Below are 22,035 nucleotides of genomic sequence, written 5' to 3' on the forward strand. Positions count from 1 at the left end.
AAATTTACCATAGAATATGATGAAGGATTGACACATCTATTTATTGTTAATCGGTTATAGGAAAACCATCTTATATACGAACATCGTCTCATTCGAACCTTACAAAACTTTTGAGCATTATCTTGTCTGTAACTTGAAATATCACATTTGACTTTTGTACGTCGAACTTATAATTATTATCTTATCTGAAGCTTGTTATATGAGATTTGGCTTATGAGTATCATCTCATCTTCAACTTGAAAGATAAAACCTGAGTTGTGAGCATCATCTCGTGTGGAGTATGAAAAACTATAACAGACTTGTAACCATCATCTTGTCTATAGTTTGATAGATCGGAATTGAGTTATAAGCATCACTCATTTGGAGTTTGAAGACCGTAGCTGAGTATCTCATTTGAAGCTTAAAGGATCGAAATTTAGTTATAAGTATTATCTCATTTGGAGTTTCGCGAACCACTTCTAACTTATGAGCATCACATTGTTTGGAGCAAAATTGACTTATAAGTACATCTCGTATGAAGTTTGATAGATCACCTATGAGCTATGACTTTTTAAGATTATCTCATCTAGAGTTTGAAAGATCAAAAGTTAATTTTGAGACTCATCTCGTCTAGAGCTATAAAAAAAACATATACCTAGCGGAAATGCTTACAAATCAATTGGTCAATTTATATTGTCATTAATTTAATTCAAAAGATAATTTTGCAACGTTGAATAAATAAAAAACTTATGCAGGCATATTAAGATAAATTAGTTTTAAATATATTAAGAAAATTTTTACTATATTTTAATTTATTTTATATATTAATATTAGTATGTAGAAAATCATCTTATGTTTAACAGACAATTAGAATTTTCAGGTTTCTCAATGCTAGTACTGTGGTAAACTTGTCATTCTTTTAAAATTGAATTAGATAACTAACATTTAGAGTTTTCACATTTAAGTCAAACTAAATTTCACTCGAACCTACTTCAAATAATTGAATTTTTCAATCCGGTTATTGGTTAATCTAGTTAAACAAAGTAACATATTTAGATCTAAAAAAAGTAATAATAATTAATTTGTATTGTAGTTGGTTGATTTGATTGTATACTAAATAACAAAACTTAATTATTTGATCTATTTTAAATATAACTATTTATTGGCCAACTAAACATCTTTTTTACAATAAGACAATTTGACTAATTAATTAATTAGTTGGCCAAATAAATAGTTTTTTTTTTAAATCAACATTTAAATCTAATTTTAAATCAAAATTTTAATTAATTTGACTAATTGATCAAATTAAATTGATGGTGCAAATATATAAAGGATGAGATATTACACAAGTATTTATATAGTCTTTAGTCATGATGGAGTTTGATTAAAAATAAATGTGGATAAGAGATACGATGACTTATGAAAAAATGAGAATCTATCTATTATATATAGGATTACATATTGAAGCCACCACAATAATTCTCTCTCCTAGGTGGCATCCTCATATCCTTCCATTCTTTTTTTTCTAAATTTCATATTTTATTCATTTTTAATTCTATGTTATATTTCTAATAATTATAATCTTACCATAATTTTTACCCTAATACAAGCACCTTGCATTTACTACATAATTAAAGACAAATTTTACATAATTAAAGACAAATTTTCAATCCAACCATCTCTATATCTTTATTAGATATCTCCGTCCATTCTTTTTTTTTCTTCTGAATGTTACATTTTGCATTTATTCATTTTTAATTCCATATTATATTTATAATCATAACAATATTTAGGGGTGTCTAAACGGGACGGGTCGGGTACCCTACCCGAATTTTACGGGTACCCGACCCCGATTTTTTCGCAAATCGTCTACCCGATACCCGACCCGACAAAAATGTCGGGTACCCTAATACCCGACGCGGGTACCCGATGCGGGTATTAGGGTACCCGCATACCCGCATTTTAGTTAATTTTTCGATTTTTTTTTTGATTAATTCTTCAGCGAATTTGATTGAATGTGTGTATCCAATTTCTGAATTAAAATGACGTATGGAAATTGAAAGAAACTTTATTATAATAACTAATAAATTTAATGGAAGTTCCCTAATATTAGCAATTAGCAAATAGCAAATACTATTACTATGGTAGTTTCAAGAATCAAGCTTGCTTCCCAAGTTCCCATAATGAAAATTTTGCCTTATTCTTGCTTCCCAACGAGCACAGAGTACAGTAGCAAATAGTAAAACCTTAAATAAATTACAACAAAAAGCTTCAATATATTTTGGAGGAAATTAGTTCTAGTCTGTCTTATAGTATTATATAACTTATATATCATATATATTATATACGAAGAATGAGATAATTAAAATTTTTTTTTTCCAAAGTTAGGGCATTGGGGTAGGCACACTGCGTTTCTTCATAGGATTTTCAGAATTCAAAATTAAGATTTAAGACATTAACTAATTTAAGTTATATAAAATAATAAAAATATATATTAATTAATTATTATGCGGGTATTCGGGTATACCCGATACCCGACGGGTATACCCGATACCCGCAAATCTCGCCTAAGCAATACCCGATCCCGACCCGTATCCCGCCTTAGTCGGGTTTTGGGTACCCGATACCCGCTCGGGTATCGGGTCGGGTCGGGTATACCTGATACCCGCTACCCGTTTAGACACCCCTAACAATATTATTGCTATTCTTAATATTCATTTGCAATTACCAAAAGTTAATTTCACTCTATCTATTAATTTTATATAATAATACACATTGGAGACACTATATTTATCCTCAATCTTATATGAAACTATTAGAAATTTTAATTTTCAATTTTCTAAAACTTTCAATTTATATACCTTTTAATTATAAATTTCAAAATTTATCTTTTATTTTCCTTCTATTGAAAATGCTATTTTTGGTAGTTATCAATCAATCAATACAATCCAACATAATAACTTTATCCTAACACAATTGAAGACAATATATTAAATATAATTAATAATATTAATTACAAGTTAATGACAAATTGACAATAATTTTTCTTTTCCATTTTTATATTACGTTGTGCCTATATATTTCAAATTTCTACAACAAAAAACTTCCACACTTAACTACATCTTTGACACCACAAATCTAGAGAGCAAGAGAGGCACGCGTTCATATAACATTGCTTAAATTCAAGCTACACGTAGGGATTTCCAATGTTGATTGTTGGACAAAGCAAAAATCATGAAGAATGGTTTATCAGAATATCTTGCACGTACGTTTAGATACAAAAAGAAGAAGAAGATGCGATGACAACAAAGAAATAAGAGAATTCGAATAACAAGATTGAAGAGGTGAAGCAAATTCCTAGCAAATCATGTTACTAAACATTGTACTTTTGTATCATTTGAAATTCTTGGTGATTTTAATAGGTGATTAATAGAATTGAAGCTCTCATTTTCACTATATTTTTTTTTAATAATTGTTGTATGAATTCAACATGTTTACACACAAGATAAATTAATACGCATAATTAATTCCTAGAGATAGCAAAATAAGTTCAATCATTTACTCAAATATTCAAAACAAAATATTCTATATATAAAATTAAAATTGTTTCAAATGCATATTATTCAAGCATAATTAATTCAATAAAAAATAGAATTAAAAAATCATGTATACACATTTACATAATATGTATGAAATTAAAGAATTTACGAACTAAACCTAATACGACGTTGATGACATTCTAGACGATCAATTTCATAAAGAAAAATGCAATGTTGATTTCACTTCCAATTTCCGAGATTGTAATAGTAACAGAAGACAAGCTTAAATTGGGTTTTATTGAGATGAGCAATTAACTTATTATTAATTATTTTGTGTAATTTGTTTTTATCTATTAATTTTTCAAAGGATGTTTTAAGTATGACCACTTGCGATCGAGCCATTTTTCATACATGTTGAAAATCATATAAAGAAAATGATTATCACTACAATCGATTGATATACATGCACTAATTAATTTACTGGTTAATGATCAATCAAAATACTAATTTGTATATAAGTATTGTATATGACAAAAATTTCGACCATATTTCTTCACGTAATTATATATTATTATATATGTGTGTAATAATTAGTGTATAAGTAATAAGTGTCTACACATTACATATAATATTAGAATATGCACTATATCCTACTTATAATTATGTGTTACTAATATATAGTATGCGCCTATCTAGCACACATATCCACAAATTAGGCACTACATAATATATATAATTAGCCATAAATTATGTGAATTAAATTGTATAGCATTATCTCTATTTTATTTATTTATTTTAGCTTCTAAAATAACTATTAAAAAGTTCTAAAATAATATTTTACGTTGTAATGATAGTAAAATTACTTTAAAATTGAATTTCAACAGGTGCATGTACATTCATTATGAACGGGTCCGAACATTAATCAATACTAGCGTTTCACCCGTACGATGCACGGGATACGTATTTTGTTGAAATTTCATATATTTAATTCATTTTTCAAAATATACACGAATATTATTAAAATTAAATACAAGTTATAAGATAATAAAAAAATTCTTAATTTATTTTAAAATTTATCCATTTACATAAAAGTTCATAGTACATTTATAAGTAGTTGAGTAAGACGTCAAATAAAAGTTATAAAATTGTTATACAATTTATATTAATACTAAAAATATATTTTAAGATTAACATTTTAAATTTCTCAAAAAAAAAATATAAAAATAATACTTCCTCCGTCCATGGAAAAAATATGGAAATTTTGTCATTTTTGTGTCAACTAAAAGTATGACACTCTACTTTTTAGAATATGATTCCACATATTTTCCTTGTCTTTTACATTACAAATACCCCTCTTATTTACAATAAAAAAATCACCTTAATTCAATCTCAACCACTCATTTCATATAATGGTGGGACCCTTTCTCAAGTGTATAAAAATCACCGTCAATTTTTGTGCCGATCAAAAGTTTCATACTTTTGGCGGACGGGGGGAAGGGGGGTAACATATCAAAAGACAACTGCAACATCTTATTATTATAAATTTTGAAAGACTTCTTTATATACAACATTTGTAGTAGATGAATAAACTACCTTGTCTTTATTACATATCAAGATTTTAGACATCTTCAGCTTGTAACTCTAAAAACAGCTACATAAAATTGATAATGCCTAATAAAGCCACATGATAAAGTGATTGACCTTGACTTTTGTCTATAGTCATTGCATAAGAAACTATAATAACAAACTATAGCCGTTGAAACTTGAACGATAGTCTTGGATCAGCTGGTTCCAGTGTCATCCTTGGTATCAGGACTTGATGTTCTGCATTATGGCTCGTGAGAATTTTCCATTCCAAAACATGTATACTGAGTTTTGGGTGCAATGTATAAAGTTGTTGTTTTTTGCTACTGCTTCGGATTCCATTGTCAGTTCTCATCAAGTTTTAGAATCTATTAAACCCATTCAATTGTATGACTACAAATATACCAAAAAACAGACTTAGTCAAATTTTAAAAGAAAAATTTGGTTAAGGAACATACATAAGTGACTTATCTACATCCTACACAAGCATATCATAAAATTAATTTTATAGAAGTCTAGAAACACAAAATCACAAAGTCTTTACAATGTCACAGACATTGCAATCATGAATTGAAGAAAAAAAAAGCACCAGATAGTAAATGCATGAGTTACAATACTATTGGAGTCAATCATCGAAAAGAATTAAAAACCAAAGGAACATTATAGATGGAAATATAAACTTCATAAATCATAAATCAAATAATCAAAGGTGTGACATCGTTTAAACTCTTAGAGCCAAGTCAGATATAAATAAAAAATAAGAGACTCGAACAATTTTAGTGAGCTAAATTGTTTAACGAAATATCTACAATTAACTATTTAGAGTGATTTTAGTACAAACTGAGATGTATCAATCATTCATCATATCTATGTCAAATATACATAAATATTTGTTTGTTTGTTTTTTTTCTCTAAAATCTCCAAACCTCACATAAACTTTTTTTTTGAAATTTCATCAAATAAAAACTTATAAGAAGACAATTTATTTTAACTTTCAACAAAAAATTAACATATAATAGATAAAAGCTATTGAGATTATTATAGTTTGAACTGTACCACCAATTTATTTTGATTAAATAAAATTAAAATTTAAAAATATAATTTATATAAGTATTTCATATATTATAATTATAAACAATATATAATAACAATTACTCGTATGATGTAAAGTGGTTTCCCGTCGAATTTCGACGGGTTACACACTAGTGAAGGATAATAGAGATTTTTGAAAATAGTATATGGTGTAGTTTACTTTTTATTCCAACCATTAATTACATTGCATTATATAAACATTTGACTTTCTATGATAAATTTGAAGAAAATAGTTATTGATATTAAATGTATAAAAAGTATTGCATTATATAAACATTTGACTTTCTATGATAAATTTGAAGAAAATAGTTATTGATATTAAATGTATAAGTAACGGTTATGATTATATTTTGTTTATATTTTTTTTTGAATTTAAGAGGCATGAAATATGAAGGATTTAGAAAATTAGAAATATAAGCATTCTAGAGTGCCACCTAGGATAGAGAATGATTGTGAGCTCTTCAACATGTAATCCTTTAATATATTAAATAGATACACAAATACTTTTGTGCAATCGGTTACACAGTATTGATATTACTTTATTCAAAAAATAACACTTAAACATTTTCAGAATATGTGAATTAAAAGGCCGATTCAGTCGGCAAATTAATGTCACTTTATTCTAAAAATAACACTTGAACATTTTCAAATGACACTACTTCAACATACAAATGACATTTGAAAATCTTCATATATAATTTGTATGTTGAAATAGTGTCATTCAAAAACCAACTGCACACAGAAAAGTGTGTCTCATACAAATATACAAGGGTTAAGTACCAAATACCCCCCCCAACGTTGGGGCCCCTATCGCGTATAGGACCCTATAGTCAGGGTAGGCGTTGTTTACTACCTCAACGTGGCTAAACCTATGCAAATCCCCCCCTGCGTTTTAACACCGTTAAGTCACTGTTAAATTTTTTTTTTTTTTTAATTTTTATTTAAGATGGTCTCTCTCTCTCTCTCTCTCTCTCTCCCCCCCCCATCGAGCATTCTCTCTACTCTCCTCTGCGTTCTCTTTCCCTCTTTGCTATACAGTCTCTCTCCCTCCTTTTCCAGTGAGCGTCGCCGGTTCTCGCCGCCTCCGGCGTGGCGAGGCCGGCGCCTCCCTTTTTTCCCCCTCTTTTCCTTCATTTTCTTCCCCTTTTTCTCAAATCAGAAATAGATCTAGGGTTTCTAATTTCCTCTCCACAATTCTTGTTCTCCAGCGAATAACGCCGCCGCCGCTGCTGCTTGTCGTGCCGCCACCGTTTCTGTCTCAGGTAAGCTCCCTTCCTCACTCTCTCATGATGTCGCGCCGCTGCGCATGCAGTGTCGGTGGTCTCCGCCCTGCTCTCTTCTCTCTTCATCTATCTCGCTCTGTCATTTTCTCCCTCGCTCAATCTCTATCTCTCTGTCTCCTCTCTACTTCACTCCCTCAATCTCCCTCTCTCTCTGCTATCGGCGGCCATCGAGGACCACCGTGGCGCGGGCAGCCCGTCTATTGCTCAAATTAATAAATCTCTAATTATTTCTTACTTCAGGAATCGATGGCTCAGACGTCTCCGGCGAGGCAGCCCGTCTACTGCTCAAGACTCTATTTTATTTTACCTTTCTTTTGTTATTGATCCGCTTTCCTATTTAAATACTGTAAAATTAAGGTTTTGATGGTGAAGCTATGCTTATGTTTAATCTGGTGTAGCTATGTCTATTCTGCTTTGATGGTGAAACTATGCTTATGTTTAATCTGTGAGAGATCTTCGGAAATGATTATTTGTGTACTGGAGAGAGAGAGAGAGAGAGAGAGAGCATCTTAATTAAAAATTTTAAAAAAATAATTTTTTTAACGGTGACTTAACGGTGTTAAAACGCTGGGGGGGGATTTGCTTAGGTTTGGCCACGTTGAGGTAGTAAACAGCGCATACCCTGACTTTAGGGTCCTATATGCGATAGGGGCCCCAACGTTGGGGTATTTGGTACTTAACCCAATATACAATTAACGAATTGGCAGTTATTCCGGAACAAGAAAATATAATGAAATCATATGACAAAATCCTGAACCTCTATAATAAAATTCTATCCATAATCATCATTTCACTCGTTATAAAATTTAACTAAACTAAAATAAAAAATTTCTTATATATTATCTTATCATATAGCTTTAACCCCAAATTAGATATCTCATAAATTTTATTTATTATCTTATAGTATAGCTTTAAAACCCCAAATTAGACATCTCATAAATTTTCTACACCTTGAAACCGAATAAGATCCTCTATCCCACACTCTATATCTCATTATATGCTTCTCACTATTAATTTAATTCGTTTAATAAATATATTACAAAAAAAATATTTACTACTCCATATTATTATAAACTCTAATTAACATTTATTATAAAAAAATTGAACTTTGAAAATTAATATACTATAAAAATACAAATTAAATTAAAAGATAATTATAAACTTTAATTGAATGGGTGAACCCTAAATAATACTCTAATTATTAAATAAAAATAAAAAAATAATTAAAAACCAAAGTTGAAATATAGGATCTCAGCTCACCGTCTCTTATTGTTCGCCGGAACAGAACCTCCTCACCGGTCTCCCTCGGCCGGACAAGAACCGTCCCCGCGGCCATCATCATTTGTTCCATTTGAAGGCCAATTACAAAAATTATGAAAGTTTTAGTATAATCTTAATTATATATATATAAAAAAAAAATGAATACTTTTTTTATCTTTGATATCCATACGGTTCATACTTTTAATTACTAATTGTATTGTTGAATTATCTTTAATATGAATATTTACTTAAATTTATACTTTTTTCATCACTTAAATATATATATGGAGAGAATTTTTTGGCACAAATTTTAATAGAAAGTTGTAGAGTGTATTAATAGTAGAAAAATGATTTCATATTAAGGGTATTAATTAATGTTAAGTTGATTATTGGTGAATAAGTGTAAATTAATTAGAAGAGAAAAATTATTCATATTATGTGTGGAATATTAATGTTCAATAATAGAAAATGTATATAAAAAAAATAGAAAAGTTTGGAGGACGTAATACTTTTTCATATGGGCATCTAACGTGTTAATTGAATTTTAGATTTATGCATAAATATATATATATTTTTAAATAATTAGTATTAATAAAGGGAGTCTATTAATTGTCTCATATACGAAGTTTAATTGTTTACTTGAATCACATGTGAAGTATTTTTTTTTTTTTTTAATTTGTTACAACCAAAGAAAGGAAAAAACTCACTCACACTCTAGCTCCTAGGGTGACTCGAACCCCCGACCTATTGATTGGAGGGGAAGCGTCTTACCAACAGACTGCGCTTCATGAGGAAGAATGTAATATTTTTTTTTTTTGTTTTTCCTTTCTTTGAGTGTAATAATGTATTTATTTTTAAATGAGACTAAATGTAAAGTTATACGATTAGAAATAAGGGCGCATTCTTATGGAACGGAGAGAGTATAAATTACATGATAACGGAGAGAGTATAAATTACATGATAGATATTTGTATCTCGGTTTCAATGTTAATTTTCAAACCCAAATTAAACTATTATCGATGGCACGGACCTTTCCGATCACCGGCGGTTGCCGTCGGAAAATCCTACTCACCGCCCACCACAAACCTTTGACCACCGTAGCACCGCCGACGGCCGCTGTGGAACCATACAACAACCACCCCACAACATCCACCAGCTCCACATCTCTCCTCATGACCACCAGCTCCTCCGCTTCTCTCCTCAGCCTCCGCCACCACATGCAACCAAACGCCGCCGCCAACACAACATTCTCCACCCAGTTAAACTCCTCTCCTCGGAGCCCCAAAACCGCCTCCTCCACCGCCGGCTTCACCACATCCCGCCGCCAGAAAACCACCGTTTCACACAATCCCAACCCCAAAACCAGACTCCTCACAGAAACCAGACTCCCAACTCCGCCGCCGCCCATTCGATCATCAACTTCCACAAACCCATAAATCCACAAATTCAGACAAACTTGCATCGAGAAAATCCAAACCACCGCGCCATGTAAACGACGCCGTCCTCTGATAAGCCAAGCGCGCCTATCGCCGGCGAAGCCTTGAGCAAGAGCAGCAACGGCGGCGGCGAGTATTGGGAAGCCGAGGACTGACGTCGTCTTAGTGTACAAATTGTTGTGGAGATTCGGCACGGCCGTTTGATGCCGGATGGCGGAGAGGCGGGCGAAGAGGAGGAGCGATAGCGGCGGCACGAGGCTGAGGAAGGTGGTGCAGAAGATTCTGCCGAACTCTTTCACGGCGGCGCGGCATTGCTTAGCCGGTTGATTTTCTGTAGAATTAGAAATATAAATAGTTGACATTTTGAGAAGATTAATGACTCTTCTTGAATTAATAAGAGACAATTTCGATCGATAGAATGTGAGAGGATATATAAGTTTGAGTAAGACTTTCGACTATTATTTTTAGGATGTTTATGTTAATTATTTTAAAAATAGATTCCTGCAGGTAAATAAATGATTTTTAGGATGTTTATGCCAGCCGCTGAGAAAATAGTACTCCCTCCGTCCATCAATTAAAGGCCTATATGAAAAAACATGGGTTTTAAGAAAAAAGTGTATTTTTATTAGTTGAGTGGAGAAAGGGTCCCACTTTTTTGTAAAGAATCTTTGACTTTTTTGATTAAATAATGAATAAAAACTTGCCAAAAATAGGTAGACCTTGTTTTTGTGGACGGACCAAAAAGGCAAGTAGGCCTTGAATTGGTGGACGGAGGGAGTAGTATAATATACTAGCTATATTTATATAAGAAAAAAAGAATAGATGAAGTAATTCTGTGTAGTCTGATAACTGATTGATTGGTTCCGTCGTCGGAAGCCATTTTTTTCAAAATTGATTCATCAATCGCAATTCGCACACAAAGTTAAATGTCATGGTTTATAAATATGATAATTGAGGTAGCATCGATGTTATATAAATATAGAAAATATAAAATAATTTTCATTCATGTTAATTATATTGGTAATCGTATAACATAAAACGAAACACCATATATATATTTGAAAGGAAATTTTGTATATTATCCATAAGTGGATGACATGATGAGTAATTCCTCCAGTTGATACCTGCAGCAAAATAATTATTTAACAAATATAATATTTTCTTGTTGTTTTAGTGAGGATTAATTAATGGTGCATGATCTTGGGGTTTTAAGTCTTCAAAAGTTTGTTTTTTAGGTTTCAAAAAAAAAAAAAAAAAAAAAAAAAAAAAAAAAAAGTCTTCAAAAGTTATAAAAATGTGTTCGGCTAGCTGTTCACGACTTGTAGCATTTATTATATAGTATCTGTTTTATTCATCAAACCAGCGTCTAATTAGTCTATTTTATTAAAATAGTGGCCACGAAACTCTTGCTTATGCATAATATTTGTATATACTTTTATACATATATATATATATATATATATATATATATATATATATATATATTATCAATATGAGAATAATTAATAGAAGATGATCAACAATAATAGAATATATATAATTGTCCGTTCTTAAGCTTATTTTATTTACTGATATTATCCTTTCCTATTTATGTAAAAATATTATCCTACATACGTTATACCGCTCATATTTAGTCTATATTAGCATTATATTTTTATTTTGCAACAACTTCATACACATTGCATATATGATGAAATTGCAATTTTATTAAAAAGAAGAAACGAAAATCAAAAAACGTAAACCCTTAAAAGCACAACGAACAAGTCAACAAACTAAAGGTTGAGCCTCATTAAAACTTCAGCAAAAAATCGAAGAAAAAGAGTACTCAAAAACACCAGAAAACAAGAGAAAACCGATGGAAGAGCGGGTGGGAATCTCAAGAACTCTGGCCTCAATTATCAAGGTTTTATATAGATAGGGAAGGGTTAGTCTATGTATATATATGAAATAGAAACCATGGCCAATTCATAAATCGTGAAGATTTAATATGAATTCATCACTTTATTGAATGAATTTATAGTATAGGTGGGTTCGAAACTCTAGTAGTGAAAATTTCATTTTTTTTTTTTTTTTAATTCCTTCACACATTAAATTCATTATATTTCATAGCAAGGTCATATTGTTTAATAGGAACCTATATATTTCGTGAGTAAATTTAGTTTATATATGACTCAACCATACATTTATTTGAGCCCATTCTAATAAATGACAATATTTAATTATGAATTATGGTTTCATGATTCGGTCATATAAATATTAAATATACGCGCCTAAAACTAAAGTTGAATAGTGCTGTACAATTATAGTATTTGAACTAATAGAAATTTTATTTAACTACTGGTTGAAGTTTACAGATATATAATAGCGCCAACTAATATCATTTAAATAAAATAAACTATACTATATAAATTAAAATAGATATATAGAACATGATTGTAAGCATGTCTCCATGTATACATATAATATACAATAAATAGAAAATATAACATGAAAGTTACATCGAGTAATTGTTACTTTGTATTGAACTTCTACTGATGTGGAGCTGTGAAATTGGTTGACTGCCCAAAACAAGCCCTTAATCACCACCTTAACGCCGCCAATCGCCGCCGTCAAATAATACAACCACCACCACCCCCAAAACATCTGCGGCGTCCACACCCCAGCTCCGCCCTGATCCGCGGCAGCGCCGCCAACCTCCACCACCGCCAAAACCGCCTCATCCACCACCGGCTTCACCAGATTCTAGAAAATCCGCATTTCATGCAATCCAGATACGAAATTCCCGTTGTCGGCGTTGATAAGCAGATAAAACCCTAAACTCAGGCCAAACTGCATCAAGAAGCAGAATCCATGCTTCGCACAAACGGCGCCGTTTTATGATGCCGGTTAGAGCACGAGAACTGCGATGGCGACGGCGGAGACAAGCAAGCTGAAGATTAGGGTTGTCTTGATCTGCACTGCCACATGATTTAAATACATAATTAAAGTAAATTAAACTATTCCACATGATTTAATACATAAAATTGTTTTTTTTTTTAATAAGATGTTCCTTTTTTTTGGTTTAATATAAATTTAGGGAAAAAGATTCAAATAATATACTATTAATCGACCATTTAAATCGGAGTCTATGCTCACCAGGAACCCTTAGTGATGTATTTTACATACATTAATATGATGTATTTAAATATGGACATATTGTCAGATACTATTAAACAATGTTGACTGAAAATATGTTATTGTTGTTGGATTTATTGATGAACAGCTTATCGTAATTAAATACGTAAAAACTATAAAAAATAAATATTTGAAAAAACAGTAATTATCGAGGAAATTACCAAAAGAAAAAATCCTTAATTTTACACTTTTACCGATGAATTTTCCCCTCAGTAAAATAGCTACAGAAACCGACTAAATTTCTGACATAGGTTTACCGAGGGATCACTCTCTTGGTAATCCCTTGGTAAATATTATTGAGTACCTCGGTTAAAATTTATCGACATCGAAGTCGACGAGGGCCTCATTTGATCGATAATCTCTTAGTATAATTTATCAAGAGGATTTAGCTATTTATCCATGAAAATTTTTCATCCGTAAAAAATTATTTTTTCATGGTGAATTTAATTCATTCGAAATGCAGAGAATGCTTCTATAGAACTGCATTGTGTTACAAATTAATTCTCCTATTTATTCCTCATTAGTTGTTTTTTTTTTTCCTATTGTTCAAATGTCCAGATTGATAAGACAAATGCTATATTATTTCTTATCAAGATGAGTTCACTTTGATTATAAATTTATCATGAGAAAATGAGAGATAAATAAAATTTCACCCTTTAAATCGTTTATTTTTTCCCCTTATTTCATAGAAAATAGGATTTGACCCTTACTCATTCCTCATTTTCACTATAAATATTTATTTATTCTTACTTTTCACTTTTCACCACTCCAATACTAATTATAACACCTTTTTCATAATTTTCAATAATAATTATAACACTTTTTCTCCACTATCAATACACTTTGCAAATTAATTTCCCTTTCCCCAAAGAATAAGCTATTTCAGGGACGGAGGGAGTATATATTAGCACACCAAAAATAGAGGGGTAATTCCCTCCTTTGTAGTGAAAAGGAGGAATGAGGGTCCATCTATTTTGTAGGAAATTATGCAAAAGAAAGTAAGGATTTAAATGGTGAAATTTTATTTATCCCTCTTTTTCTATGAAATAAGGGGAAAAAAATTAAATAGATAAGAATGCACAACTAAAGAGAACGTACCTTAGTGTTTAATTTGAGTACACCATTCTATCTAATACTTCCTCCGCCCTATTAAATATGAGTACTCCTTACTTTTGACATGATTACTAAGAAGAAAAATGATTAAAGAATTGAAAAGTCATACAAAACAGTGCAGAAAAATAGATAAGAATGCATATGCTTTTTTATTAGAATAAAAACTTTATTTCCTATTTATAGTCTAAATGTGACAATCTAATCTAAAAATTAAACGTGTCTTTGTTGCAACCCTTATTTAGGAGTAAATTTTTTTAAACTATGTTATATGCTAGGGGTGTTCGCGGTTTGGCACTAAAATCAAATCAAATTATTAAATACGGTTTGATAATATTTTGAAACCAAATCAAACTGTATTAGTATCAAAACCAAACTAAATCAAACCAAATTGTATTAATGCGGTTTGGTGCGATTTGGTTTGCGATTTGTTTATATTTTTATTTTCCTATTTAAAAGTAATAAAAAGATCGAACATCGAAGCTATTCAAAAATAATAAAAATAAAATATAATTGAAAATAAAAATAATAAATTCAAAACACATTAAGAATTATTCTAAGACATAAATAAAATGACTCTATGTGTCTTAATTTGAAAAATAAAAAGCACCACTTGCAAAAAATCAAGAAGTCGTATAAACTTCACATCTTCAACTTATGTGACAAAACCAATAATCCAACATGAATATTGTATGAAAACAAATATCACAATAATTAGTAGCATATAATGAATAATATCTAGTTATCTACACAGTTCCTAACATCTTTCTTTTTTAACTTAGAGAAAGTAATTACATAAGTGTGCAACAAATTAATTATTAAATTAATAATAATAATAATAATAATAATAATAATAATAATAATAATAATAATAATAATAATAATAATAATATAAAAAAATATATTACGATTTACGGTTTAGTTTGGTCTACATTTTTAAAAAATCAAACTTAAACCGTAAACCATATTTTTTCAAAAATATAAATCAAATCATATTTTTCAAATCATAAACCAAATCAAACATAAATGCGATTTAATTTAATTTGATCTACGGTTTAAACCAAATCGTGAACACCCCATATACGCACGTACAAAAAATAACTATCGCCGTGGACATATTAATTCAAACCTTAAAAAAAAAGTATAGAGGTGCAAAGAGACGAACACTTAATTTCGATATTTTTCTTTCACGAGCTCAGAATGCTGCAGAATATTCAAAAACACAAACAAGAAATAGATATGCATATTTCTATGTGGATGAATATAAGTATCGATATAACTATATAAGGTACACCTCCACAAGCAACATAAACCATTGTAAACTTTTTGAAATAATAATTCACGTGATTTTTTTATTTTATTTTTTGAGAATTAATAATTCACGTGATTATTACTACAATAATAAGTTTCCACAAAATATGTACCCGTGCAATGAAATATGATGACATTTATTTATCACTATAAACACCAGTACACCATCATGCAGTGACGGAGCCCAGGGGTCCAGTTGGGGGCACTGGGCCCACTGAAATTTCTCAAAAATATAATAATAGTAGTATATATATATATATATATATATATATATATATATTATGTATTTTTATATTTATTATTTAAATAAAAAAATTGTTTGAATTTTTTTTTTCTAAAAAAATTCTCTTAGTATTGCGTTTCATTTGTCTAGCTTATAACGTCCCAATTTCTGTTTTGGAACGTCTTATTTATAATGTCTCAACAACAAAAAAAATATTTTATCTATTCTCTGTATCTCTCCTCATTTACTTTATCTCAATTTCCTTAATTTGTGTTTTTCATTTTTTTGGGATGTTATAAACGCGGAACGGAGTCAGTATAATGCAACTTTATTGTTATTTCATATTTTTGTTCTTTTTTTATCTAATAGGTGAGCTTGAACTAATTTTTTTTGTAGGGTAATCTTTTATAATGGAATCATAAAAAAATAAAATTGAGTTAAAATATAGAATTCTTTACAAATACACTTGTAATTTACTTTTTATGTTGAATTCACTATGATTTTTTATGTAATAACTTCTTTGTTTTAGCTTTTTCACATACTCTCAATTTTTATTATTATGTGATTATTAAAATATTAGTTATTAATACAATTTAATCATATATTCCCGACTCATATTTATGTTACCTCAAATCATGTACATGCTAGTGGATTATATTATAGCTATTTTTATTAGATAAATTTTATTTGCAATAACTTTTATGTGAATATTAGTAAGTGTTGAGTAAATGAATTAAGTTACTCTAAATATTTATAATTTAAAACATGTACTCCAATGGGTGGGGGAGTGCACACACATCATAGTCCACAATGTACAAGAGTCCCTACTTATTTGGAACTATTAGTTTGTCCATTCTTTCCAAGATTGCATCATAACAAAAATGAAGTTATCAAGATTTTGACAAACACTACAAATTTTGTAAAGATGTTTATTTATATTTATATCTCTATTTAATTTCCCACCTACCTCCCACCCCCAACCCCCTACCAAATCCACTAGCACTATTTGAGGGATTTGTCAAATATTTGTCATTAAATTTGCTTCCTCCTGGAGGAAGTTATAATGTCTCTGCTTGTAGCAAAATTTATTTAAATTGAATGTGGGGATTTTACTTTTTTATGATTACTTTAATTAATATTCTTTTAACTCAACGAGCTTTTTTCCGTTAAAATTAATTAATTTCATGAAAAGTTATTAGTTCTTTTTGCTCATAGAAGAATTAATCTGTAAAAAAAAAAATTAATTAGCTCGGACCCCCGAAATGCTATATACTTTGCCGACATTTTATATCTATATTATAAGTAGGTCATAAATGATAATTGAACAGAGATTCAGAAATTATTAAATTTACCATCAAAAGCTCACTGACAGTATCTAAAAGGATGTACACCTAAATTAAAGGATGTTGTGTTATACTCCGTGCGTCCCACAAAGCATGACACAGTTTTTTTTTTTTCTGTCCCACAAAGCATGACACAATTTTTTTTTTGTTTGTCCCACAAAACATGACACATTTTTTTTTGTCTGTCCCACAAAGCATGACACATTTCTAAAAATGACAAAAAATTTACCCTTTATTCATATTTTTACTTTTTCACCTATCACACTTAACACACAAAATATCAATTTCTTAATTCTTGTGCCGAAAAGAATTGTGTCATGCTTCACGGGACGGAGGAAGTAATTATAGAGTCCACCAATTATCCCTATCCAGAAGCACTGAAAATAATTAGACATGATCTCTTCTCTTGTCACGACGGCTGTATTAAACCATGTTATATGTAAATGATATATTTATTAATAATATTATATATATTTTTTAAATATAAATAATATATTTTTAAAAGTAAAATATATAAATAATTTTTGTAATATAAAAAGTATAATATTTTATTGAATGGAGGCGGCCGGACCAAAATTAACCCGGACAGCGGAAGAATTTGCGCGAAACAATTATGCCCTTTTCCTTAACGAATAAAAAGGAAAATGTTACAACATGTTATAGGAAACAAAATGAATTGATCTTACACCAAAAAATGTTTTATTTATTGATATGCTTTCACAGTGGAGTTGTCGGAGGTTTCAATGACATCCGGTAGTAGTTTATAATTATGTTCTTAGAGGTAGAGGATTTTTTAGGAAAATAATTTTTTTGAAATTGTAGAAATAGGACATTAATTGATAAGTAATGCGTTCGCGGGTAATTGTCGGCTCATTTTAATTAGTATCATACTTCTGCCTATTTTAATTTTGAGCCAAGAATTATCCTACGGATGCGTTATTTATTAACTAGTGTCCTATATTTACTCTACAAGACCAAAAATTTTATCATTCTAAGATATAAAGATAATTGTCATTAGAAATTTTAATAGTTTTAATTTAGTTTCAGTATTTATAAATATAAAAGAAAAAGAAAAACACCGACTATCTCCTATATCTCTATAGAATTCTCAAAATATTCCAATCCCTATTTTCACATAATTTCGCTAACCCCCATTATTTTAATTTTTACACACACAACTTACAAAATAATGGAACCTTTCGAATTCATAATCTTTCTATCGCAAAATTATTTCTACAAGACTACAACTAAATATACCACCCAATTAAAGCACATGTCCCTACTATATATATCATATGTGAATATGCATATGGAAATATTGTGGATTACTCTGATTGGGGATGCTGGGTGGTGTGCAAAAGTTTTATTCTCACTGTGGGCATGTGTGTGGATGTGGTGTGTTGTGTGTGGGATCTTTATATGTATTTATTGAGTGATAAAGAAAATAAAGAGAGAAAGCAACTTGTGGGTTTTTTTTTTCTCCACCTCTCTCTCTCTCTAATCAAATGTGAGATTCTTGATTCATCTCTCTCTCCTTATTGCTTCCCCTTTCTCCATATCCAAAACCAAAATCTGTGATCAGGGCTTCCATATATGTCCCATCTAGACTGAAAAAATCAAGTGAGAGAGAACATGCAAGAAAGTGATCAGAGTCATTCAGCAGCAGATCATTCACATGCAAACAAGAAAAGGTAAAGTGATATACATAGCACTCTTTTATACATGTCTTCAAATTTGTTTTTAAAGTGGGAAATTTTCAAGATTTTTAATTAGTGGTGTGAATTTTTTGCAGGAAGATGGGTGAGAGAGTTGTGGTTGCTGTGAAAATAGAGGGAAAAGATAAGAAACAGCATAGAAATGAAGGGCCTCCATCTGATTGCTGGTCTTGGAGAAAATATGGCCAAAAACCCATTAAAGGATCTCCTTATCCAAGGTTATAGTTCATCATTAATTTACATGCTCTCTCTCTCTCTCTCTCACACACACACACACTTGCAAGTGGATCTTCTTTTCACCCCCTCCATTTATTACTATGTACTTCTTGTCTGGATTACTTTCTTGATTTTCCACACAAACATTCATCACTATGAGGTTGTGCAAAAACAAAACCCTTGTTTGAAGGGTCTTGAGATTCAAAACTAATGTCTTAAAAATCACATCTTTTTTTCCAACTCACCTTGAACATATGCAGACTAATTAAGAATGGCGATGTCCAACAATGCATGCAGGGGGTACTACAGATGCAGCACATCCAAGGGCTGCTCAGCCAAGAAGCAAGTTGAGAGATGCAAAACAGATGCATCAATGCTCATCATCACTTACACATCCACCCACAATCATCCAGACCCTGCACCTTCCTCTCTCTCTCCCCACACCAAACTCACCAATGCCCATCACTCCCACCCCACAACTCCGAATCAAGAACAAGAATCAGAAACAAACCCAGAAGAAACACTGAATTCCGGAGATGACCGTCTTCAATTCTCCCAATCCCCATTCGTTTCCACGTCGGATCACGCAGCCCCCTTTGAGGAAATCCTTCAAACACCTGGCGCGCGCTACGGCGACGAGGCGTCGCCGCTGCTGAAATCGGAGGAGAATGATTTCTACGACGAGCTCGAGGAACTGCCCACTTCTTCCTTCTTCACGGCTTTCATGAAGAGCGGCTTCTGTGAGGAGAGGATTACTGTAAATCTATCTTGAAAACTGCTGTGTGTGTTTTTAGGTGAAAAGTGTGTGTGTAGATGTTTGCTTAGTAAATTAGTATGTTGATATGAAGAAAAAGAAAATACTCTGTAGCTATGGTGATGTTAAATTGGAGTAGTTTGTGTCAATTTTCTGCCCCAGTTTTACACGTGCGGGCGAACTACTCAAAATTACTACTATATTTTAGCTTTAATTTTAATTAGAGACATTTGAAGATAATTTTGTATGTGTGTTGATAAATTTTGGGATAGAGAATTAGTTGGAAACCAATGTCTCGAGATATGGCAGTGGTGGTGCTTTGTCGCACGTGAAAAACATAAAACCAGCTCTGGATAAGCCAAGGAAGAAAGAGACACTATAAAAGTAGTAAATTTATGTTGTGGTTTTTCAACTGTCTCTTGTCTTTATACCATGCTCATTCACCCTTTCTTTTCTTTCATGGGATTTTCTTTTAGGGTCACACTCCTAATATATAGTACATTTCTATAATGTTTAGCCCCTATACTTGATATTGCATCAATTAAGTCTCTGATGTCCTAAATTCTTAAGTGGTGAATCTAACCACATTTGGTACGATTAAACCCTCCATCTTCAATCAAATTCGGTGCAATTAAAACCTCCGACTTCAACTATTATCTCACGGTGATCCACCTCGCAGGCGAGATCAATCGCCGCCGCACCATCACTGTTTGCGCTATCGACAACGGCGCCATGAACGACCTCCTTGCCAACCACTACTCCCTCCCCATCATCAAGAACATACTTCTCATTCTATTTCAAAATACGTCATTTCTTGCGCTACGGTGACCCGCCTCGTCATGGACGATCTCGTTGTCATCAAACAAAACATCTTTCTCACATTTTGCGGTACGTCTTAAAAAATCTGGCACCAAAGTACCGAGGATGGAGGTTGGATCCCCCATGGACATGGTTGTTCATAGGCACCGTCAACTTGATGACAGCCTCAGAAAAGAAGCATGAAAACGGAATCGAATGTGATGAGACCCGTCACTTACGAAATAAAAATAAAAATAAATAAGAAACGATGTTAAACGTCCATTTGGAAGGAGGGTTTAATTGCACTGAATTTGGGACATCAAGGACTTAATTGATCCAATGTCGAGTATAGGGGAACTAAACACTATAGGGGTTGTTCATGTTAGAGGCGTAATTGCTACTTAAACCTTTCTTTTATGATTAAATAATCAAATATATTTTAATTTTTTTTTTAAGTTCTATCACGAGTTATCGATTTTGACTAATTATATATCAAACTGTCGACAATTATACTAATCTATTATTGGAAAAAATTTATGATACTCGAAAATTGAGTATGATTATCAAGAATTTGACATGAAATTACGTGTAAAAAAGTTACATTACTTTACAACCATTCTAATCAGTTTTCAGGTATTGAAAAAATTTAATTTAATGATACTATATTTTTAGAGTCAAGAACTGGTGAAAATTCTGATAATTTGAGTTATATATTAATTTATTGTTTGGTTTTAGTGGGGCGCAAAGAACACACAATTTGATTCTTACGATAAACAAATAGGAAAGTGGGGCATGTTTAAATAATCTGAGAAGCAGCAAATTATAAGATAGCCATACCACTACTACAAATTCTCCCGTGCACCCCAAGTGCACAATGTCATTTCGATAACATGATAGTGTCATTTCAATATAGTGTTAGTGTCATTTGACGACAGTGTTATTTATATAATATGATAGTGTCATTTGTAAAATAAAATAATGTTAGTATCATTTCAATATAATGTTAGTGTCATTTAATATAAGTGTTGGTGTCATTTTACACCCGAGTGCACGGTGCACCCAGTTGCAAAGGAGACCACCTCTACCACTAGTTATGCATTGGCATGCTATACTTTATTTGACTTTATAAATTTCGGGTGAGATTTGTCTAATAATTTGAAACATAAAATTTTAAAATTACGTATCGATTTTTTAAAATACTATGATTTGACATGACAC

General features: G+C 31.1%; 2 protein-coding genes across 2 annotated transcripts; one reads left to right on the forward strand and one right to left on the reverse strand.

Moving 5' to 3' along the window:
- Window positions 1-9,641: 9,641 nt before the first annotated feature.
- LOC131000366 (uncharacterized) lies at window positions 9,642-10,690 on the reverse strand. The gene has a single exon (XM_057926239.1). It carries the CDS (start codon window positions 10,533-10,535, stop codon window positions 9,732-9,734), a length of 804 nt encoding a protein of 267 aa, XP_057782222.1. The 5' UTR covers window positions 10,536-10,690; the 3' UTR covers window positions 9,642-9,731.
- Window positions 10,691-18,552: 7,862 nt separating this feature from the next.
- On the forward strand, window positions 18,553-20,168 carry LOC131000368 (probable WRKY transcription factor 35). Its single transcript, XM_057926240.1, has 3 exons — window positions 18,553-19,025; window positions 19,127-19,267; window positions 19,563-20,168. The coding sequence occupies exons 1-3, from the start codon at window positions 18,967-18,969 to the stop codon at window positions 20,035-20,037; spliced, it is 675 nt and encodes a 224-aa protein (XP_057782223.1). The 5' UTR covers window positions 18,553-18,966; the 3' UTR covers window positions 20,038-20,168.
- Window positions 20,169-22,035: the final 1,867 nt, after the last annotated feature.

The sequence above is a fragment of the Salvia miltiorrhiza genome, chromosome 8, assembly GCF_028751815.1.
Source record: "Salvia miltiorrhiza cultivar Shanhuang (shh) chromosome 8, IMPLAD_Smil_shh, whole genome shotgun sequence".
NCBI lineage: Eukaryota > Viridiplantae > Streptophyta > Magnoliopsida > Lamiales > Lamiaceae > Salvia > Salvia miltiorrhiza.